The 18,827-nt window shown below is 33.2% G+C and overlaps 1 protein-coding gene across 3 annotated transcripts in view; it reads left to right on the top strand.

Annotated features, from left to right (window-relative positions):
* The first annotated feature begins 5,635 nt into the window (after positions 1-5,635).
* The window catches only part of LOC145306753 (glutamine synthetase-like), a 58,495-nt gene continuing 45,303 nt past the window's right edge, over positions 5,636-18,827 (top strand). For all 3 annotated transcript variants that reach the window (XM_080149047.1, XM_080149045.1, XM_080149046.1), the window contains exons 1-9: positions 5,636-5,700; positions 5,992-6,069; positions 6,569-6,612; positions 7,140-7,242; positions 7,866-7,937; positions 8,849-8,912; positions 10,332-10,433; positions 11,428-11,462; positions 14,051-14,111. In XM_080149047.1, coding sequence (XP_080005173.1) covers positions 5,663-5,700; positions 5,992-6,069; positions 6,569-6,612; positions 7,140-7,242; positions 7,866-7,937; positions 8,849-8,912; positions 10,332-10,433; positions 11,428-11,462; positions 14,051-14,111 — 597 coding nt within the window. In that variant the 5' untranslated portion in view covers positions 5,636-5,662. The remainder of the gene's footprint in view (positions 5,701-5,991; positions 6,070-6,568; positions 6,613-7,139; positions 7,243-7,865; positions 7,938-8,848; positions 8,913-10,331; positions 10,434-11,427; positions 11,463-14,050; positions 14,112-18,827) is intronic.

Raw genomic sequence — 18,827 nt, 5'->3', positions numbered from 1 at the left:
TGATAACCATGGTAGACACTTTTGTTCTTTGAAGCAAGAGAGTTTCAAGTGGTTCAAATGTGTTATTTAGATTAGGTAAAAGTCATAACAAGGTTTTCATAGGTGAACCTACAGAATGATTATAGATACATATTTATTCTATGCTGGATGGATAATTTGTAAGTTAGTGTATTCAAACATTGTGTTGATATGAGTCATGAATGTAAGAGCAGCTAAATGACAAAAAAGCACTTGGCTTGTAGCTTGAAGAAAATAATAGTAGCTTACGACTAGAGTGAATGTGAATGCTGGTTACATGATCATAACTGGATTTCATTCAAGTGTGTGTTTCAATGGTGACTTTAAAACCCAATTCGAAAATAAAAATTCAAGTTATCTGTCCTAAGCAGATCAATACTACCCTTCATAAAAGCTACCAGTAGTAAAGGGACCTAGGAAGGTGTTAAACAGGAGGACCACAATATAGGATTAGCAAGCTAGAATAAAAGGCAGTTTGTCTATCAAATGGTGTTAGATTTGGAATCATAGACCCACCTGACTTTAGCATATCAATCAGCAGAGTAGGCTGAAACCATGTTGAATTTCTGAGTAATAGAGAATGAGAGGACAGGAGCTCTTAGATGAAGTAACTAAGACAAGGGAGTCTTAAAGACCATCAGTCTAGGCTTTCACCCATGGAAAGATCTTTTATGACAGTAGCTGGTTCATAGGAAACCAAAGGAAGTAAAAAGTAAGAATACTTGAAATTTTATTCTGAATCTTGAGGTAATCCCTTCATATGGCAAAAGTCAAGCCACAAGGACAATAACAAACAAGTACCAGAACGGGAAGTTGAAAGTAGAGTCAGAATTCTAAACTAACTTCCATCAAGATTTAAAGGCTGGGTGAACCATGTCAGCCAGCTAGAATAGAGGTCTAGCTATACCAGGGTGGAGAGAGATACCCTGTTTAGTGGACAGTATTATGAGGCATACTTGTTAAAGTTGAAGGACATGGACAGTATCTTCAATGTCTTAAAACATGGATCAAGAAGTTTAACAGGTGGATTGACAGGATAGAAAGTTTTTGTGATAGACATTTGTGGGCTAAAACATAATGTTGCATAGTCAAAGTAAATAACTCTTACTCAATTTCTGACTACAAATCTTATTCCATTGATTCTGAAAGATCTTATTATAGGTGATAGCCCAATCTTCAGTAAAGCTGTTACTTATTATACTTTTCTTGCCTAAATTTAGGCTAACTAAGCTGTCATAACTAAGTCATGCAATGAACGTCATTGTCTCCCTGTCATGACTACATAGGTCTTGTGAGACGTATGTCAAAAAAAACCTGTTTCCTATCCAGGACACCAGTGTGTGTGTTTGTATGTGTGTATACGTGTGTGTGTGTATATGTATGTATGTGTGTGTGTGTGTGTGTGTGTGTGTGTCTATCTATGTGCTTTAGTGTGTGTGTTTAATTTTTGGTATTTTGTTAGTGTGTGTGTGTATGTGTGTGGGTATGTGTTTGTATTTATGTGTGTGTATGTGTGTATATGTGTGTGTGTGTATGTGTGTGTGTATGTGTGTGTGTATGTGTGTATATATGTGTGTATGTGTATGTATATTTTTTTGGTTGAAGTTTCTCTCTGTATATATAAACCCAGCCTCGAGAAATGTATATATTATTACTTGGATGTTGCACCAGATTTTCACGTACTCTAATAAAGTGAAACTAGTAGCTGGTTATCATAACATTACCCCCTATCCACCCCCTTTACCACATCCACTACCCACCTACTGGTTAAGCAAACTGGCCAATAAATGAGGAGCATATTAGCAACCTAAGTTGACGACAAATTTTCCCCTGTCAATATACATCCATTTATATTCTATATCCATTATATATATTATGGCGGGTTCTAAAGAGAAAAAATATAACTTTTAGTAAAATTTACAGGGGGGGGGGGAGGAGACATTGGGTTGTTTATTACACTAGTCTGGTCCCAAAATTATATAATTAAGTTTTCCTATTCGTAGGCTTAACAACTTTGGGGACTTTTATTACATTTTAATTGGTTGGTTCGTCAATTTTAGTGTCCAAACGTTTCAACCACTGGTTGTAATCTACAGAATGGATATATTGGTGTATCATCACAATAAAGGCCATACTAGTGATCTTAAGAGGTAAGACAATGGACAATAAATTGATGTAAATCTGATTAAAACAATGGGTGGAAAAGTTTGAACACTTGAAGTTTGCTTCAACCATGATTTTATAAAAGTCCCCAAAACTTTGAGGCCAACGATTATAACATTCATTCCAGTTCTGTTGTCTATTTGTAGACAAATTGTCTATATTACAATACATGATTTTACAGAATGGCCAAGAACCAGTACTTATCCAGCGTGTATTAAATGGTTTCGACTCCATTTTGGAATATATGTTAAAATCGAATGTAAAAACATATCTACGGAACCAGAATTTAGAAAACCTCAACGTTTTTTCAAAACCACAGAGCATATAAAATATTAGCGTAGAAATAAGAATTAATTATCTAAATGGATAAGATAATGGCTGATGAATTGATGTACAATCCGACGATGATGCACAATAAAACCACTCTCTGGATTACAATTATTGGTTGAAACGTTAAGACACTCAACTTTTTAAATAAAAATTCAATAAAAGCAGCAAATGTTTTTAAGCCAACGAATAAGAAAAGGCTAAGCATTAATGATTTAAGAGGGGACAATGTGCTGTTTATAACACCAGTCCCCAAAGTTTTATAATAACGTTTCCTTGTACGTTTTTACTACTTTGAGAACTTTTACTGAATTTTGATTGATTGGTTCAATAAGTTGAGTGTTAAAACGTTTCAACCTATAATTGAAATCTACAGAAGGGGTAATGTTGTGTGTCATCATTGAGGATGTACATCAATTTATCGGTTATTGTCTTATCCCTTTAGATTCCTATTATCTGATATCTATTATATTGAAAAACTTTTTTTGGTTAGTATGATTTAACACTAATGGCCTCTCAGGGGTTTAAAGATAAATTTATGGTTATAAAATTTATTATATTGGTTGCGTTAACAATAATAGTGAATAAAAAACGAATTTTTTGTGTTATTTTAGCTGTTTTTAAAGCTTTTTGGGATATAGTTGCAATATTGCACAGAGGGAGGGGACATTAGGCTGTTTATTACACTAGTCCCTAAGGACTTTTTTTCTCGTTAGTTGGCTTAATAACTTTCGGGACTAGTTTCAGTGACACCCATAAGATAACCAATTCTTAAAATGACTCTAAATCCTTGTAATTAAGTGTAACAGGATGTTTAACTGTCTGTTTGTCTGTACTGAAGGATCTCGCTAACCGCTGAATTGGTATAGTTTTATCTTTACAGGGTAGCTTCTCACAAGTTAACCAAACAAAATTCAATAAAAGTCCCCAAGGTTGTTAAGCCAACGAATAAGAAAACGTTATAATAAGACTTCTGGGACTAGTGTAAGTAACAGCCCAATGTCCCCTCCCTCCCTGCATATTTTCGAAATAATTTGGTTTTCCCTTTTTCTAAGACACAACCTCCGATATATATATATAGATAGATAGATATATTATAAGAGAGAAAAACTCATAGTAGCCTCCAAACTGTTGCTTATACACCTTTATAAACAATTCATTGTGAAAAAAAAACATAGTTTTTGATAAAATGATATATATTTATTATAGTTAAACAAAAGTCTTTTCCAGTATGGCTTCGAAACCGATTAATATCTGCAGGATTAGAACCGGTTCTCAGCCATGCTGAAAAATCATGAATTACAAACAATTTCCCACGAATACTAAAATGAAAATCATAGATATAATACCAGTTTTTTTTTAAATTAACAAATTTAATTTTAATGTCTGCAGAACACTGTCTATAATACTATGCGATAAATTAATTAAAATCAAAATTTTATGCCTTTAGTATATCAACATAAGCAATAGTCATAGCAAGGAGGGAGGGGACATTGGACTGACTGTAAATTACACTGGTACCCAAGGTTTTATAACAACATTATCTTATTAATTGGCCCATAAACTTTGGGTACTTTTATTGAAACTTAATTGGTTTGTTTAAAACTAGTAGTGTCCTAACTTTTTAACCAATAATCGTATTCTACAGAAGGGATATTTTTTGTAATTATCTGGGATATACCTCAACCCCCCCTCCACCCCCATGTAAATTTAACCACCATTTTATTCAGAGGTATAGCCTATACATTCAAAGATTTGGTTGCTTCCAGGGATCTTAAGGGATAAGACAATGGCTGATAAATTGATGTAGACCCAAATTATGATAAACAAATTACCCCTTTTATACATTAAAACTATATAATTGTAAAGATTGTACAATACCAACAAATCTAGATTTGTTAAAGTTTGGGGGGGGGGGGGTTCTTAAACTTTGGGTACCAGTATAATTTGGAGTCCATTAACCCCTCCCTCCCTTCTGTTATTGAAAGACCTAAATCTTAATTCAACAAAAAAACCAATGAATTTCTTTTTTTTCAAACCAGAAAAAAAATCCTCCAAAAATTATTTTAAAAATCTGTCAACTTATTTTATGATTTTTGTGTTTTTAAACTGCCATAATCAGAAAAAAAGAAAATGGCCGATAAATTGATGTACATCATCAATGATGATACACAAAATTACCCCTTCTGTAGATTACAATTTGTGATTTAAACGTTTGGATACTGTACTAAATGAACCAACGAATAAAAATTCAATAAAATTCTCCATGGATATCAAATTAGTTATAAACCATCCCAGGACCTATGAGAGTCTACATTGTAAATTAGGACCATATTGGTTCAGTGGTTAGCGAGATCCTTCGGTATAGACAAACAGAGATCCTGCTGTTTGAAAGATTGTCTTCATGGTTTATAAATTGATATATTATTACATGGATGTTGCACCAGATTTTCATGTCCTTTGATAAAGTAATGCTCGCAGCTGGCTAATACAATAATACAACCATTACCAAACCCCCTCCCCACCTACTGGATGAACGAACAGACCAATAAATGAGCAAGCTAAATTGACGACAAATTATACCCCTGTCAATATATCCACGTATATCCTATATTCCAGGAATCTAAAGGGATAAGACAATTGCCGATAAATTGATGTTCATCCCCAATGATGATACACAAAATTAAACCTTCTGTAGATTACATCTAGTGGTTGAAACATTTGAACGCTTAACTTATTGAATCAAACAATCACAATTCAAGAAAAGTCTCCAAAGTTGTTGAGCCCACGAATAAGAAAAGCTTACTATAACACTTTGGGGACTAGTGTAATAAACAGACCCTCCCTCCTTGCTTATATCCATCTAGAAAGCAAATCCTCTAATTATCCTTAATCTGTAATTTGATAAAAAAAATAATTAATGCATGAGGGGGGGGGGGAACAGTTAGGGAGGGGAGAATGTCAGGGATTTAAAGGGATAAGATAATGACTGATAAATTAATGTACATGCCCAATGATAATTCACAAGATTATCCCAACTGTAGTGTAAGATTCAACAAATCAAAATTCCAAAAAGTTTAGAAGTCGTTATTATAAAACTTTAAGGACTATTGCAATTAACAGCCCAAAATTATCAAAATATTTTAGTTAAAAAATGTCAATGGCTGATAAGCACAAGTCTGCTTTGGACAGGTTTGTATCTATCTATCTTTCTATCTATCTATCTATCTATCTATCTATCTATCTATCTATCTATCTATCTATCTATCTATCTATCTATCTATTGATCCCTATCAATTTATCTATCTATAGATGTATTGATCTATAACAATCTTTCTATCTATCTATCTAACTTTCTATCAATCTATCTATCTTTTTATTAATCTATCTATTGATCAATTTATCGATCTATCTATCAATCTATCTAGTGATCCCTATCAATTTATCTATCTATCTATCAATCTATCTATCCTCTATGTGCAGGTACCTCCGACTGCCTCAACCTGAGGAAAAGATCCAATGCTCCTATGTCTGGATCGATGGAACTGGAGAAAATCTCAGGCAGAGTCCCATATTTTTTACCATTACCTTGTAAGGGCAGGATTCTCCTTCAATTTAAGGGATCATCTAGAGAATTCAGAGCATCATCCACATGTAATGGGATGCAATACTCTAACACCCAAGGATATTAGGTTAAGTAACATACATCAGACAACCAACCCTTTGTCTGAGAAGTCCTAACTGTGCATGGTAGTGAGTTGCGCCTGTTTATAGGCCAAGGCAACCCCCCTCGTACTATTACGTCTTTAGTTATGAACGTATGCGCTACTTGTTGAGCCATGATCCCAGATTCCGATATACTGTGCATTAATTATTTAGTGGAGATACGGAAAGTGTCATGTGTGACGTCATAAAAATATATCTCAGATGGAAGAAGGAGTGAAGAGGTGAAAAAGGAAACCCCTAAAAAAGACGTATTTTTATGACGTCATACATAACACTTTTAAAGACTCCCCCCCCCAATGATGTATTCAGTATATGAGATTCTTGTAATTTTCAGATCAAAAACCAAGACTGTCAATTTTGTTCCAAAAACACCAAAAGGTAATTTAGAACAATTTTGCCTGAGCTGGATCTTTAAATCATTTTAGTGGTGAGCCAGATCGGGGTGAGCCAATTTTCCACCAATGAGAGCACAGCATTTTATGAAATGCCGGGCTGTGATTGGCGATAATTCGGCGTACCCCGATCTGGATCACCACTAAAATGATTTAAAGATCCAGCTTTGTTATTTGTGCAGACACTACAAACAACGTTTCCTTGTATAGTATGCATAGTAGCCAGAAATCTAAAGGGATAAGACAATGGCTAAATAATTGATGTCCATCCCCATAATTATACTCAAAAATACCCTTTTTGTACATTAAAACTAATTGTTCAGGGATAATTTTGTGTATCATTTATAGGGAAGTATGTCAATTTATCGGCCCTTGTCTTATCCCTCTAGATCCCTAACCATTACTTCCGTACTCTCATAGAAATGATCCATAACCTGTTTAAACCAGTTTTAAGCATGTACAAAATAAATGTCGTCTTATTATTTCAAAATCAGCTGATTGTCACAATTTCAGAGTTGCCAATTTGGAATTTTGATGGGAGTGCAACCTATCAAGCTGAGGGGAATAATACTGATGTATATCTTCATCCTGTGGCTCTTTATAGAGATCCTTTCAGGTAGCGTAGAAATGCTGGAAAGTTTCATGTATGACGTCATAAAAATACATCTATTATCTATCTGTTTTTTAGGGGTTTCCTTTCCCTCTTCTCCTCTCATCCCTTCTATTTAGACATATTTTCATGACATCACACATTCCACTTTCCAGCGCTTCTTACAGATATTAATTGTTGGATGGTAAAGTTAGACTAGCTTTTTGGATCTATTTTTGTTTTAGTCTTCAGCCCACTCTGCCACATATGGTCTTTAGTCTGGAATCTACCCCAATTTAGCCTTATATCTGGCCTAATGTGCTGAACTAGGTCTTAAGCCTTGTCTTTTCCCCCATATGCTAAAAAGGTCTTTAATCTTGAACCGCCCCACTGTGCCATTTAGAAACTATTAGTTTTATATCTGCTCCTCTGTGCTAAAATATTTCTTTAGTTTTGTTTTCGCCACACTGTGCAACTCATAAGGAATTTTGTATTCTTTGCTCCACTTTGGAACTATAGTCTAATATCTGACCCACTGTACCACATAGAGCCATTAGTCTTGACTCTGACCCACAGTGCATCATAGTGGCTTTATTCTTGTGCCCCTCTGTGCTAAATTTGGCCCCACTGTGCAATGTTAATAATTTCAGACTTGGAAATAACAAGATAGTTCTCTGTGAGACCTACAAGTATAACAAGAAACCAACAGAGACCAATCATAGGTAAAAACTATTGGTGGAAAAGTTTAGACACTGTTGGTTGGAAGAGAGGGAGGGACACTAGGTTATTTATTTCATTGGTACCCAAATTTTCATAATAATGTTTCATTATTTTTTGGCTTAACAACTTTGGGGACTTTTATTAATTTTGATTGGTTGGTTCAATAAGTTTCATCCACCAATTGTAATCTACAAAAGTAGTAACTTTTTGTACTATTATTGAGGATGTATTTTAATGTATGGGCCATTGTCTTATCCCTTTAGATCCCTGTAATGTATATAGTACTGGTTTTTCCCTTTCTATTTGATACACATCTGTAAATGTATAATTAAACTACTTTCTCAGGGATCTAAAGACATAAGAAATTGGTCGATAAATTGATGTATAATCCACATGATGATGCACAAAATCACCCTTTCTGTGGTTACAATTAGTGATTGTAACGTTTTGACACTCATCTTAATGAACCAATCATTCTAAATTCAAATAAAGTCCCAAAAGACTAATAACTAAAAAGAAAATGTTATAATAAAACTTTGGGGACAGGTGTAATAAAAAGCCCAATGTCCCCTTTCCAATTTGAAATACAATCTATAACACTAATTAGGAATTAATCTATTAACTACACGGACCTTAAGGGATAAGACAATGAGACTATAAATTGATGTGAATTCTCTCTGTTACCCCTGTTATTCTGTTGATCAAATTATTGGTTGAAAGGTTCCAACCAACTCATTTAGGTTTATTAATATACAAAAAGTTTTGATTGCAAATGATTGAAGTTAAGGTGTTTTATAGCCAATGTATGTTGTCCCTTTTTTTAATATCAAAGCTTTTGTGTAAGTCTCATGCTTCCATATATAACTATTATATTGTATAATGATTCCTAGAACAACAAGGTATTTTATAAAAGGCATAGCTGTGCTGAAGTAATGGAGAAAGGAAAAGATTACCATCCATGGTTTGGGATAGAGCAGGTACTTTCTATCTATCAATCTACTTATCAATTTTCCTATCATTAATCAATATATAAAATTATTCATCCATCTATCTACTAATCAATTTATTCATTGATCAATATATCTATCGATCTATTTATCGATCTATCTATCAATCTATCTATCAATCTATCTATCGATCTATCTATCAATCTATCTATTGATCTATCTATTGATCTATTGATCTATCTATCAATCTATCTATCGATCAATCTATTAATCTATCAATCTATCTATCGATCAATCTATTAATCTCTCGATCTATCTATCGATCAATCTATTAATCTATCAATCTATCTATCGATCAATCTATTAATCTACATATCTATTAATCTATCTATATATCTATCAATCTATCTATTAAACTATCTATCTATCAATCTATGTATCAATCAATCTATCTATCAATCAATCTAACTATTGATCAATCTAACTATCAATCAATCTAACTATTGATCAATCTAACTATCAATCAATCTAACTATTGATCAGTCTAACTATCAATCAATCTAACTATTAATCAATCTAACGATCAATCTATCCATCAATCTATCAATCAATCAATCTATTGATCAATCTATCGATAAAACTATCAATCAATCTATCAATCAATTTATCGATCAATCTATCAATCAATCTATCAATCAATCAATCTATTGATCAATCTATCGATAAATCTATCAATCAATCTATCAATCAATTTATCGATCAATCTAACGATCAATCTAACGATCAATCTATCCATCAATCTATCAATCAATCAATCTATCGAACAATCTATCGATCAATCTATCGAACAATCTATCGATCAATCTATCGATCAATCTATCGATCAATCTATCGATCAATCTATCGATCAATCTATCGATCAATCTATCGATCAATCTATCGATCAATCTATCAATCAATCTATCGATCAATCTATCGATCAATCTATCGATCAATCTATCGATCAATCTATCGATCAATCTATCGATCAATCTATCGATCAATCTATCGATCAATCTATCGATCAATCTATCGATCAATCTATCGATCAATCTATCGATCAATCTATCGATCAATCTATCGATCAATCTATCGATCAATCTATCGATCAATCTATCGATCAATCTATCGATCAATCTATCGATCAATCTATCGATCAATCTATCGATCAATCTATCGATCAATCTATTGATCAATCTATCGATCAATCTATCGATCAATCTATCGATCAATCTATCGATCAATCTATCGACCAATCTATCGACCAATCTATCGACCAATCTATCAATCAATCTATCGATCAATTTATCAATCAATCTACATCGATTATTATATCTGTAGGATCAATCAATCTATCAATCTATCGATCTATCTATCGATCAATCTATCTACTGATCTATTTATCTGTAGGAGTTTACAATACTTGATTCTGACCACCACCCATATGGATGGCCAAAGAATGGATTCCCTGGGCCACAGGGTCCTTACTACTGTGGAGTTGGAGCTAATAAGGTTACAAAATATATTGTAGTTATTTCCAGTATGGCTTCGATACTGATTAATATCTGGTGGATTAGAAATTGTTCTCAGCCATAATGAAAAATTATGTATAACATCATATTTTATCCAGATTTGTACAAATATAACAATGTACAATCAACAGATTAAAACCAGTTTTGGAATCTCTGGGCTAAAAAAACTGGTCTAAAACTTATAATTGTAAATTTTTATATCCTTGTAAAACTGTTTATAATACGTTGCAAGAAATAACTATTATTGCATAGTGTTATAAACAGCTTTTCACGGATATAAAATTTACAATTAAAGGATTAAAACCAGTTTATTTAGCCCCGAGATGCTGAAGGCATAGGCTGGATATAATACAATTATATAAGTTTTCAGTATGGCTAAGAACCGATTCTAATCCACCGGATATTAAACGGTTTCGAAGCGATTCTGGAAAGTGGTTTATTATTAGTTTTGAATCTTCCAAACTGTCAATCAAATTAAAGGGATTAAGGAAGGAAAGAGGGGGGAGGGGAGAAACTATCATTAGTGATTTTTAAAATTAAAGGACCTTACTAATATGTTGTAAAAAAATGTAATAAAAATGACAAACTTGATGAATATAACATTAAATGTGAGGAAGATGATTAAAGTCCATCCACATATTATGACGTCATACAATAAAATAACCAATAAGAGGCCAGCATAAATTTTACCATTGCTCAATTAGTGTATACTGGCCTCTCATTGGTTATTTTATCGTATGACGTCATAATATGTGAAGTGACTTTAATCATCTTCAAAGTAAAGTCGCCCATCCCATTTTTTAATTTAGTTTTTTTTTATGGGAGGGTAGTGGTACCCTCCCCAAAAATAGTTATAAACTTTCCCATGACCTATGAGAAGCTACATTGTAAAAGGAAAACCATATCGGTTCAGTGGTTGGAGAGATAGACAGACAGACATACTGTTACTTTTATATAAGGATTTATTGCTTAAGGTTTATGGACGAGAGTTGGTGGAAGCTCATTATAGGTAAAACATTTAAATTCCATATTATACAGTATCTGAGTATATGTTACGAAAAATGATCAGTGGAAAACATGTTCTCCTAGCCAGAAAAATTAAATTATTTTTAAAATCTAAAGTATTTTAAAATATGATTACAAAGAGGTCATTTTTACAACCAATTCCGGTAGGGGGATAAAGTCACAAAAAAATCAGCCATGTGCCGTCATAAAATTGAGGGATTATCCATCCCTTATTTAGGGGTTTTTCTTTCCCACTCCTCCTCTACTCGTCTCTCATTTTCATGACGTCAGAATTTTTTTTCCAGCGACTTTCTTCCATAGATGGATTCTTAAAAAAAAACACAGTAAAAGTGTCGGACTGATTATGACGTAAAATTAAATTAGCCAATTAGAGGCCTGACCAATAGTAAAATTTATAGTGGCCTCTCATTGGCTAATATTTTTTTTTACGTCATAATCACTAATCAGTCCGACACTTTTACTGTGTTCCTTAAAAAAATAGGGTCGCTACTCGCTGGTAAGGCAAAATTATTTTTCTGAAAAATCCTCAAAAATCGCATAAAAAATCTACAAAAATTAAATTAAACCATAATAGGGTTATTTATATAAGATTTTGTTTTAATTTTTACAAATTACAATTTTGCCTCACCAGCTGGTGATTCTAGGGGGCTTGGTGTCGCTTCGGGTTCTAGACCTCTCCACGCACCTTGAAACATACTCCGCGTATTATAAATACATTGTAAAGTATCCATTCGCCCATCAGACAACCAACCCTTTAATTGCACAACCTTTGTCTTAGAAGTCCTAACTGTGCATGGTAATGCATGTCATGGATGCACATCCTGTTACTTTTACATAAGAATTTACGATTTTATATTTGCTTAGAACTAAATTAACCCCTTACAGTCGAGCCCCTTGCCGCACCTTAATCAGTCGGGGGGGGGGGGGGGCGTTCAACGCACCCCTCCCTATTATCTCAGTTCCTATTAGAGCTAGAGGGCTAAATAAAATTTTTTGTGCAAGTCCCCTGTTTGATGATGAATTTCCGACCTTAAGTCAATTTTCGCTTCCTTTACCCTTTTATTTAACAACCTTTGTTTTTAGGTCCTTTTTCACTTACAAATTTCAAACGGCTGTAATTTTCTTATTTTTGAAGCTAGAAGAACAATTTTTTCACAGAAAATGTTTATCTTTATGTAAATTTCATATTAGAAATATCAAACATAAATTTCAGCGGCCGCAGCTGTACTTGGCAGCTGACAGCCGCTGCAGTAGGCGGTCGGCAGGAAAACGGCGGCGGATCTTTATGAAATTTCAATACGTTATGTAGACATGTAAGAAAAGCTTAAGTTTAAAATTTGAAGTCTCTAAGTCAAAAATTGCGGTCACTGGAGCCTCTTAAAGATTTCTGGAGACCTGGAGGAACAGGACCTGCAGGATCATACCTGGAACCTGAAATCGACTTGAACACTTGCATTTCATATAAGCATGTACTACTAGAGGATAATTTAGTATTTTAGTAAGATAAAATGCTTTGTTTAAGTCAAAAAAATATTTTTGCTCTTTACCTGGATCACCCTGCCAGGTTTGCTGGCATCCTGTGCCCGCCAGGATGGAGATATTCAAAAAATTCCAACTCTCAGTTATGTTTTATACCCATATTTAAAAAGTCAAGCAGTTTGGGCTCTTTAATGAGATAGAAAAAAACGGGTGGGGGGGGTTCGTTCAACGCCCCCCGGCCCCCCCCCCGGCCGTTAAGGGTTAATAAAGTCATTTTCAATAGGGGGAATAGAGTGAAAGGGGGTGGGGGCTATTAGTCCATTTCCAGTTTAATAATAAAACAGGGATCTAAAGGGATAAGACAATAGCCGATAAATTGATGTACATCCCCAATGATGATACATACAATTACCCCTTCTGTAGATTACGTTGAAACTTTTGGGCACTGAACTTAATGAACCAACCAATCAAAATTCAAAGAAGTCAATAATGTTGTAATAAAATATACCCTTCCTAAAAATAAAATACTTTTTTTTTGGTAAAGGTCCATATCGGTCCAGCAGTCAGTGCAAGTTCTTAAGCTACATAAATGGATATAGAATATTATGACAGGGGAAAAATTGTTTTAAATTTAGGTTGCTAACATGGAACTCATTTATTGGACAGATGTAAGATCCAAGTAAAAATAAATCCCTATAGTTGTAAGGCCAACGAATAAGAAAACGTAATCATAAAACTTTGGGGACTAGTAAAGAAAACAGCCCAATGTCACCTTCCTCCTTCCCTGAAAATAAAATCCTTTTTTTGGGTAAAGGTCCATATCGGTCCTGCAGCGGTCAGTGCAGGTTCTTAAGCTACATAAATGGATATAGAATATTATGACAGGGGAATAATTGTCTTAAATTTAGGTTGTTAACATGGACCTCATTTATTGGACAGTTCACTTTATTAAAATGCGTGATACTTTGGTTTAAGATCCAAGTAAAAATAAATCCATTGCTACATACAAACATACAAACAGACACACAGACATCCTAAATGTCATATTTAATGATTTATTGACAGTGTGGTTGTATGGTATTAATATTGTAGGGCCTGTATGTATGCTGGAGTAAATATCTCTGGGAGTAATGCAGCAATTATGCCAGCACAGGTTATCTATCTATCTACAGTATGACCCTCGAAAAAGTATTTTTTAGCATCTGCCGCCTATATTTCTCGATAAAATATTAAAAGATGCATATGTACTGTACTTGTTCTCTATATATTTTCACATCAAAGGATATCAAAATATTTTTTTTACATTAATTAACAGCCGAGATTTTTAAAGCCAAAGTTTGGAAAAAGTGCTTGAGAAACTAGATATTGCTAAATATTTCTTAGTTTTTTATTAGTATATTACTTTTTATCAACCAGTTAAAAAACAAGTAAGAAAGAAGAGCAAGTTTACAATTGACACATTTTTTATTGCATTACTGAATGCATTTTTTTCTAATAACCATTTACCCATAAACCTTATAATATCCCCTTCTTAACATGACCTTAAATGAACACCTCCCCCAATTTATCCTTATGACCGGAATGGATTAGCGCAAATTTGACCTAATAAATTACCACCCACTTATACAAACTACTTAAAGACACATAAAAATCATTTAAATTGTTAAATGTTTAATAAAAGAGTTTGTAACTGTAACTTTTTTGTTTTTTAACTTATTTTATTTCTGTTTATGTAAAATTTTAATTTGCTACTATTTTTTATAGGATTTCTTTCTGTAAGGGTGTTTTTGCAATTTACACTATTCTAAAAATGCCTTTTAGAACAAGTGAAAAAAGTGCTTTCAGCATGAAATAAATTTATTGGAAACATCTTTATATAAGTTTTAAAAAAAGTATTGAAATTATGAAAAAAATATGTCATTTCACTTTAAAAAAGCATTTTTCTTGAAAAGTTACTTTTTCCTCAGCCACTTTTTCAAAACTTTAGCTCTAAAAATCTCAGCTGTTAATTGATGCAAAATAAATATTTTTTAAATCTACTTATGTGGATATCTACAGAGAACAAGGACATATACATTTTTTAATAATTCATTGAGAAATATGGGCTGCAGATGCTAAAAAATACTTTTTTGAGGGTCAATCTGTATCTATCTATCTATCTATCTATCTATCTATCTATCTATCTATCTATCTATCTATATATCTATCTATCTATCTATCTATCTATCTATCTATTTATCTATCTATCTATCTATCTATCTATCTATCTATCTATCTAACTATCTATCTATCTATCTATCTATCTATCTATCTATCTATCTATCTATCTATCTATCTATCTATCTATCTATCTATCTATCTATCTATCTATCTATCTATCTATCTATCTATCTATCTATCTATCTATCTATCTATCTATCTATCTATCTATCTATCTATCTATCTATCTATCTATCTATCTATCTATCTATCTATCTATCTATCTATCTATCTATCTATCTATCTATCTATCTATCTATCTAGCTATCTATCTAATTATCTATCTATCTATCTATCTATCTATCTAATTATCTATCTATCTATCTATCTATCTATCAATCTATCAATTTATTTATCAATATACCTTTCTTTCAATCTACCTATCTATTAATTTATTGATCTATTTATCAATCTATCTATCTATCTATCTATCTATCAATCTATCAATTTATTTATCAATATACCTATCTTTCAATCTACCTATCTATTAATTTATTGATCTATTTATCAATCTATCTATCTATGTATCTATCTATCTGAAAGTCTATTGTAAATCTAATTGTTTGTCAGTCTATATTATTGTCTATCTGTCTGTCTATTTGTCTGTTTTTCTGTTTGTCTATCATTCTGTCTTTATATCTAATTGATCTATCCATCCATCCACATATCTATATATCTACCCATCCATCTATCTATCCATTCAACTATCTATTCATTCATCCATCCATCCTTCTATCTATCTATCTAACCATCCATCTATCTATCCATCCATCTTCCTATCTAGGGGCGGGATGTGTGTGCGAATGGGGCGTTTGTCCATATTTAGGTATGGAGACCGCTCTTCTATGAGTACTACTAAAACCTAATTTTAATGCAATACACATAGACATTCTCATCGTCGGTTCGCTTATTTAGAATGCTTAACCCTCTATTCCCACAAGTATAATACGAATTTGGTTGAGCTGGTGGAAGCTCAACAAAAGACCCACGCGAAGTATTATGTTGCTTTAACCTAAGAATAAATGGTTGGTTTTGATATTCGATTAGAATCATATAAGTATATTAAGTATTAAGGAAGGAAAATGTTTTTATAAAGTGTATTTATATCACAAGTGCATAAGTTAAGTATGGAAATATTTACAGGATAAGTGTTAAAATTATAAGTAGAGTAGGACAGAAATGTGCCCTAAGTCCCAAGCAGTGAATTGTGCTAAGTGTTAGAGTTCTAACATAAGGCCTGAGCTCAATTCATGCTAAGTACTAAGGGGCCTAAATTTAAACTACAATGCATGCCAAACAACTAAGTCATTACCTTTTTAAAGCCAGAAAGAGAAGTTGATGGTAGGAGAGTTAGTAAATAACTGAATAAATTCAAGAGGTACATGCTATAACATTAGCTCTGGACCAGGATTTTAGTGTTTGTCTGTGCAATTAAATATCTGTGTGTTAATATGTGACGTAAATCAGGCATAGTTGTAGGCATACATAAATGTACTGGTTGTTTATATGATTACATTAACTATAAACATAATATCTTTAATAAACATATACTATTAGCAAATCACATATAGATTACCATGAATAGGCTTTCGTTACCCATATATGGTGTCATATAGGTAGAAACAGGCCTATGAATGCATAAATTGATACAAATAATGCCTTGGGCCTAGCTAAAGTAATTGTGTCTTGCCCCTGAGTGCTACTAGTTAATTGCAGGGCACGTGTCAATCAAAGGTTCATAATATGATCTATATAGTGTTGATTTTATATCAAGCATAGATAGATAGTTGTGGATGCGAAGCATTTCTGTAAAAGTCTCATATGTACGTTCAAAGAATTTGAAAATTGAGGATCGCATCTCCAATGGGGGTAAGTTGTTAAAAAAGAAAAAAGAGAAAAAGAAAAAATTTAGTAGTCCCAGTATATAGGCATATATAATAAACTATAAATGTATTCCAAGCTAAGTTAAATACGCTTTCCATTAAGAAAGTATGATTTGCGTATCTTCATAGCTGGGTATACAAGATGATAAACCTCCCAAATAGAATACATTCTTTTCTTGAGGGGTTTAGTTTTATCTAACTTTGTCACATCAATAAATGTTTTTGCGTTGGTAGTTCTGGATAGTTCAGCTTCTTCTGATGATGAACTAGGTGGTGAAGTGCTCTCGTTCGAAGTGTAGGTTGAGGTTGGGGGTGAGGTAGATATGTAGCCAAGGGCGTCCACTTGTGCTACCTCGTTTCCATTCTCGTCCAAGGTGATTGAGTGATTTTCCAGGTCATAGTAGAGTTGGTTGAGGTCATCGGTAGAGAGGGACAGTGTGCTGCTGGAGCTGGTGTTACTATCGGTCTCCACTCTACTATCTTCTCTGGTAGTCAGGGCTGTATTTAACAAGAAATTCCTGATGGTGATGGACAGGTTCTCTGAGAATCCATCGTACTCAGGTGTGGTGATGATGTTGTTGTTCTCGTCTATTGTGTCAAGGTGTTGACAGGAACACAACCGCAATCCGTCCAAGGTAGGGTGGTGGTAGGGCTCCAATACTCCATGATCATCTAGGTTATCTCCAGGCTGGTCCATGGTAGATCCTAAAAAGAGTTAGTGCGCGTGCTCCAACCGGTTCCTTGGGGTATCCTGGCTATGGTAATCTAAACAAAAGAAGTTTTAATAATCTTTTATTAATCCTTTTATCCCTGGGATATTCTAGAAATTCTTTCGTTACAGATAGACCTATAATGGATTGGTTAGTTATCTCTATTTCTGTTAAATATAACTGTTTCCTGAATATAAACAATATTATATATAAAAATGTATAAGTACAATTAGTATTTACATATCGTATTATTTTCTTTGGTTACATTACTCGTATATATGTAAAAATATAAGATTTTACTAACAAAAGTTGGTAACCCTTTGTTTGTATATTTTGTATATGTACATATGGTTTATACCATTGTTGGTATTAGCTGTATTTATGTTATTTTTAACATGAATAAATTTTAATCATTTTAAAGACTAATATCTTACATTACGTCGCTATCAAGTGTACCTTTTAAACTTAATATCTATAAAATATATCGTTCGACGTCCGTAATTAAATTTTACGTAACAATAAGTTGTCAACCCTTTGTTTATGTTTGGGCGGTCAAAAGTGATAGGGGTTGGCTTTGAGCGAGGTTATAAAAAGCTGGCGGCCCAGTAATTATGCTCATTTATATAATAATTGTCCTTGCGAGCGGAGCTTGCGTTCGAGTGTTTAATTTTACCGCTAAATTCCAAGAGAATTTATATAAAAGTGATAAAATATAGTATCCCGTTTGTTTTATATGAATGTTTTTATGTTATAGATTGTTGATGTGCCCATTATTGCATTCGTTAGCCATTATTTAAGACCTAAGAATCTTATTTTTTTCTTCGTCGATAAGACCTTTATCACTGTATTTTAAACGAAAGTGGGTTTGAAGCAGTATGGGTACATCTTCAATATATGACAATTTTGTTCTATGTAATATTTGTAGTTTTGATAGGACATATCTGAGTCAGCAAGTAAATTGACGTACCTTGTTTTGTTTATGTTTTCCGTCTGCAAAAGTTAAATTCGTTCATCGTA

The sequence above is a fragment of the Acartia tonsa genome, chromosome 15 (genome assembly GCF_053477335.1).
Source record: "Acartia tonsa isolate MP-2025a chromosome 15, ASM5347733v1, whole genome shotgun sequence".
Taxonomy (NCBI): domain Eukaryota; kingdom Metazoa; phylum Arthropoda; class Copepoda; order Calanoida; family Acartiidae; genus Acartia; species Acartia tonsa.
Note: the sequence above shows the minus strand (reverse complement) of the source record. Positions and strands in the feature narration are given on the sequence as shown.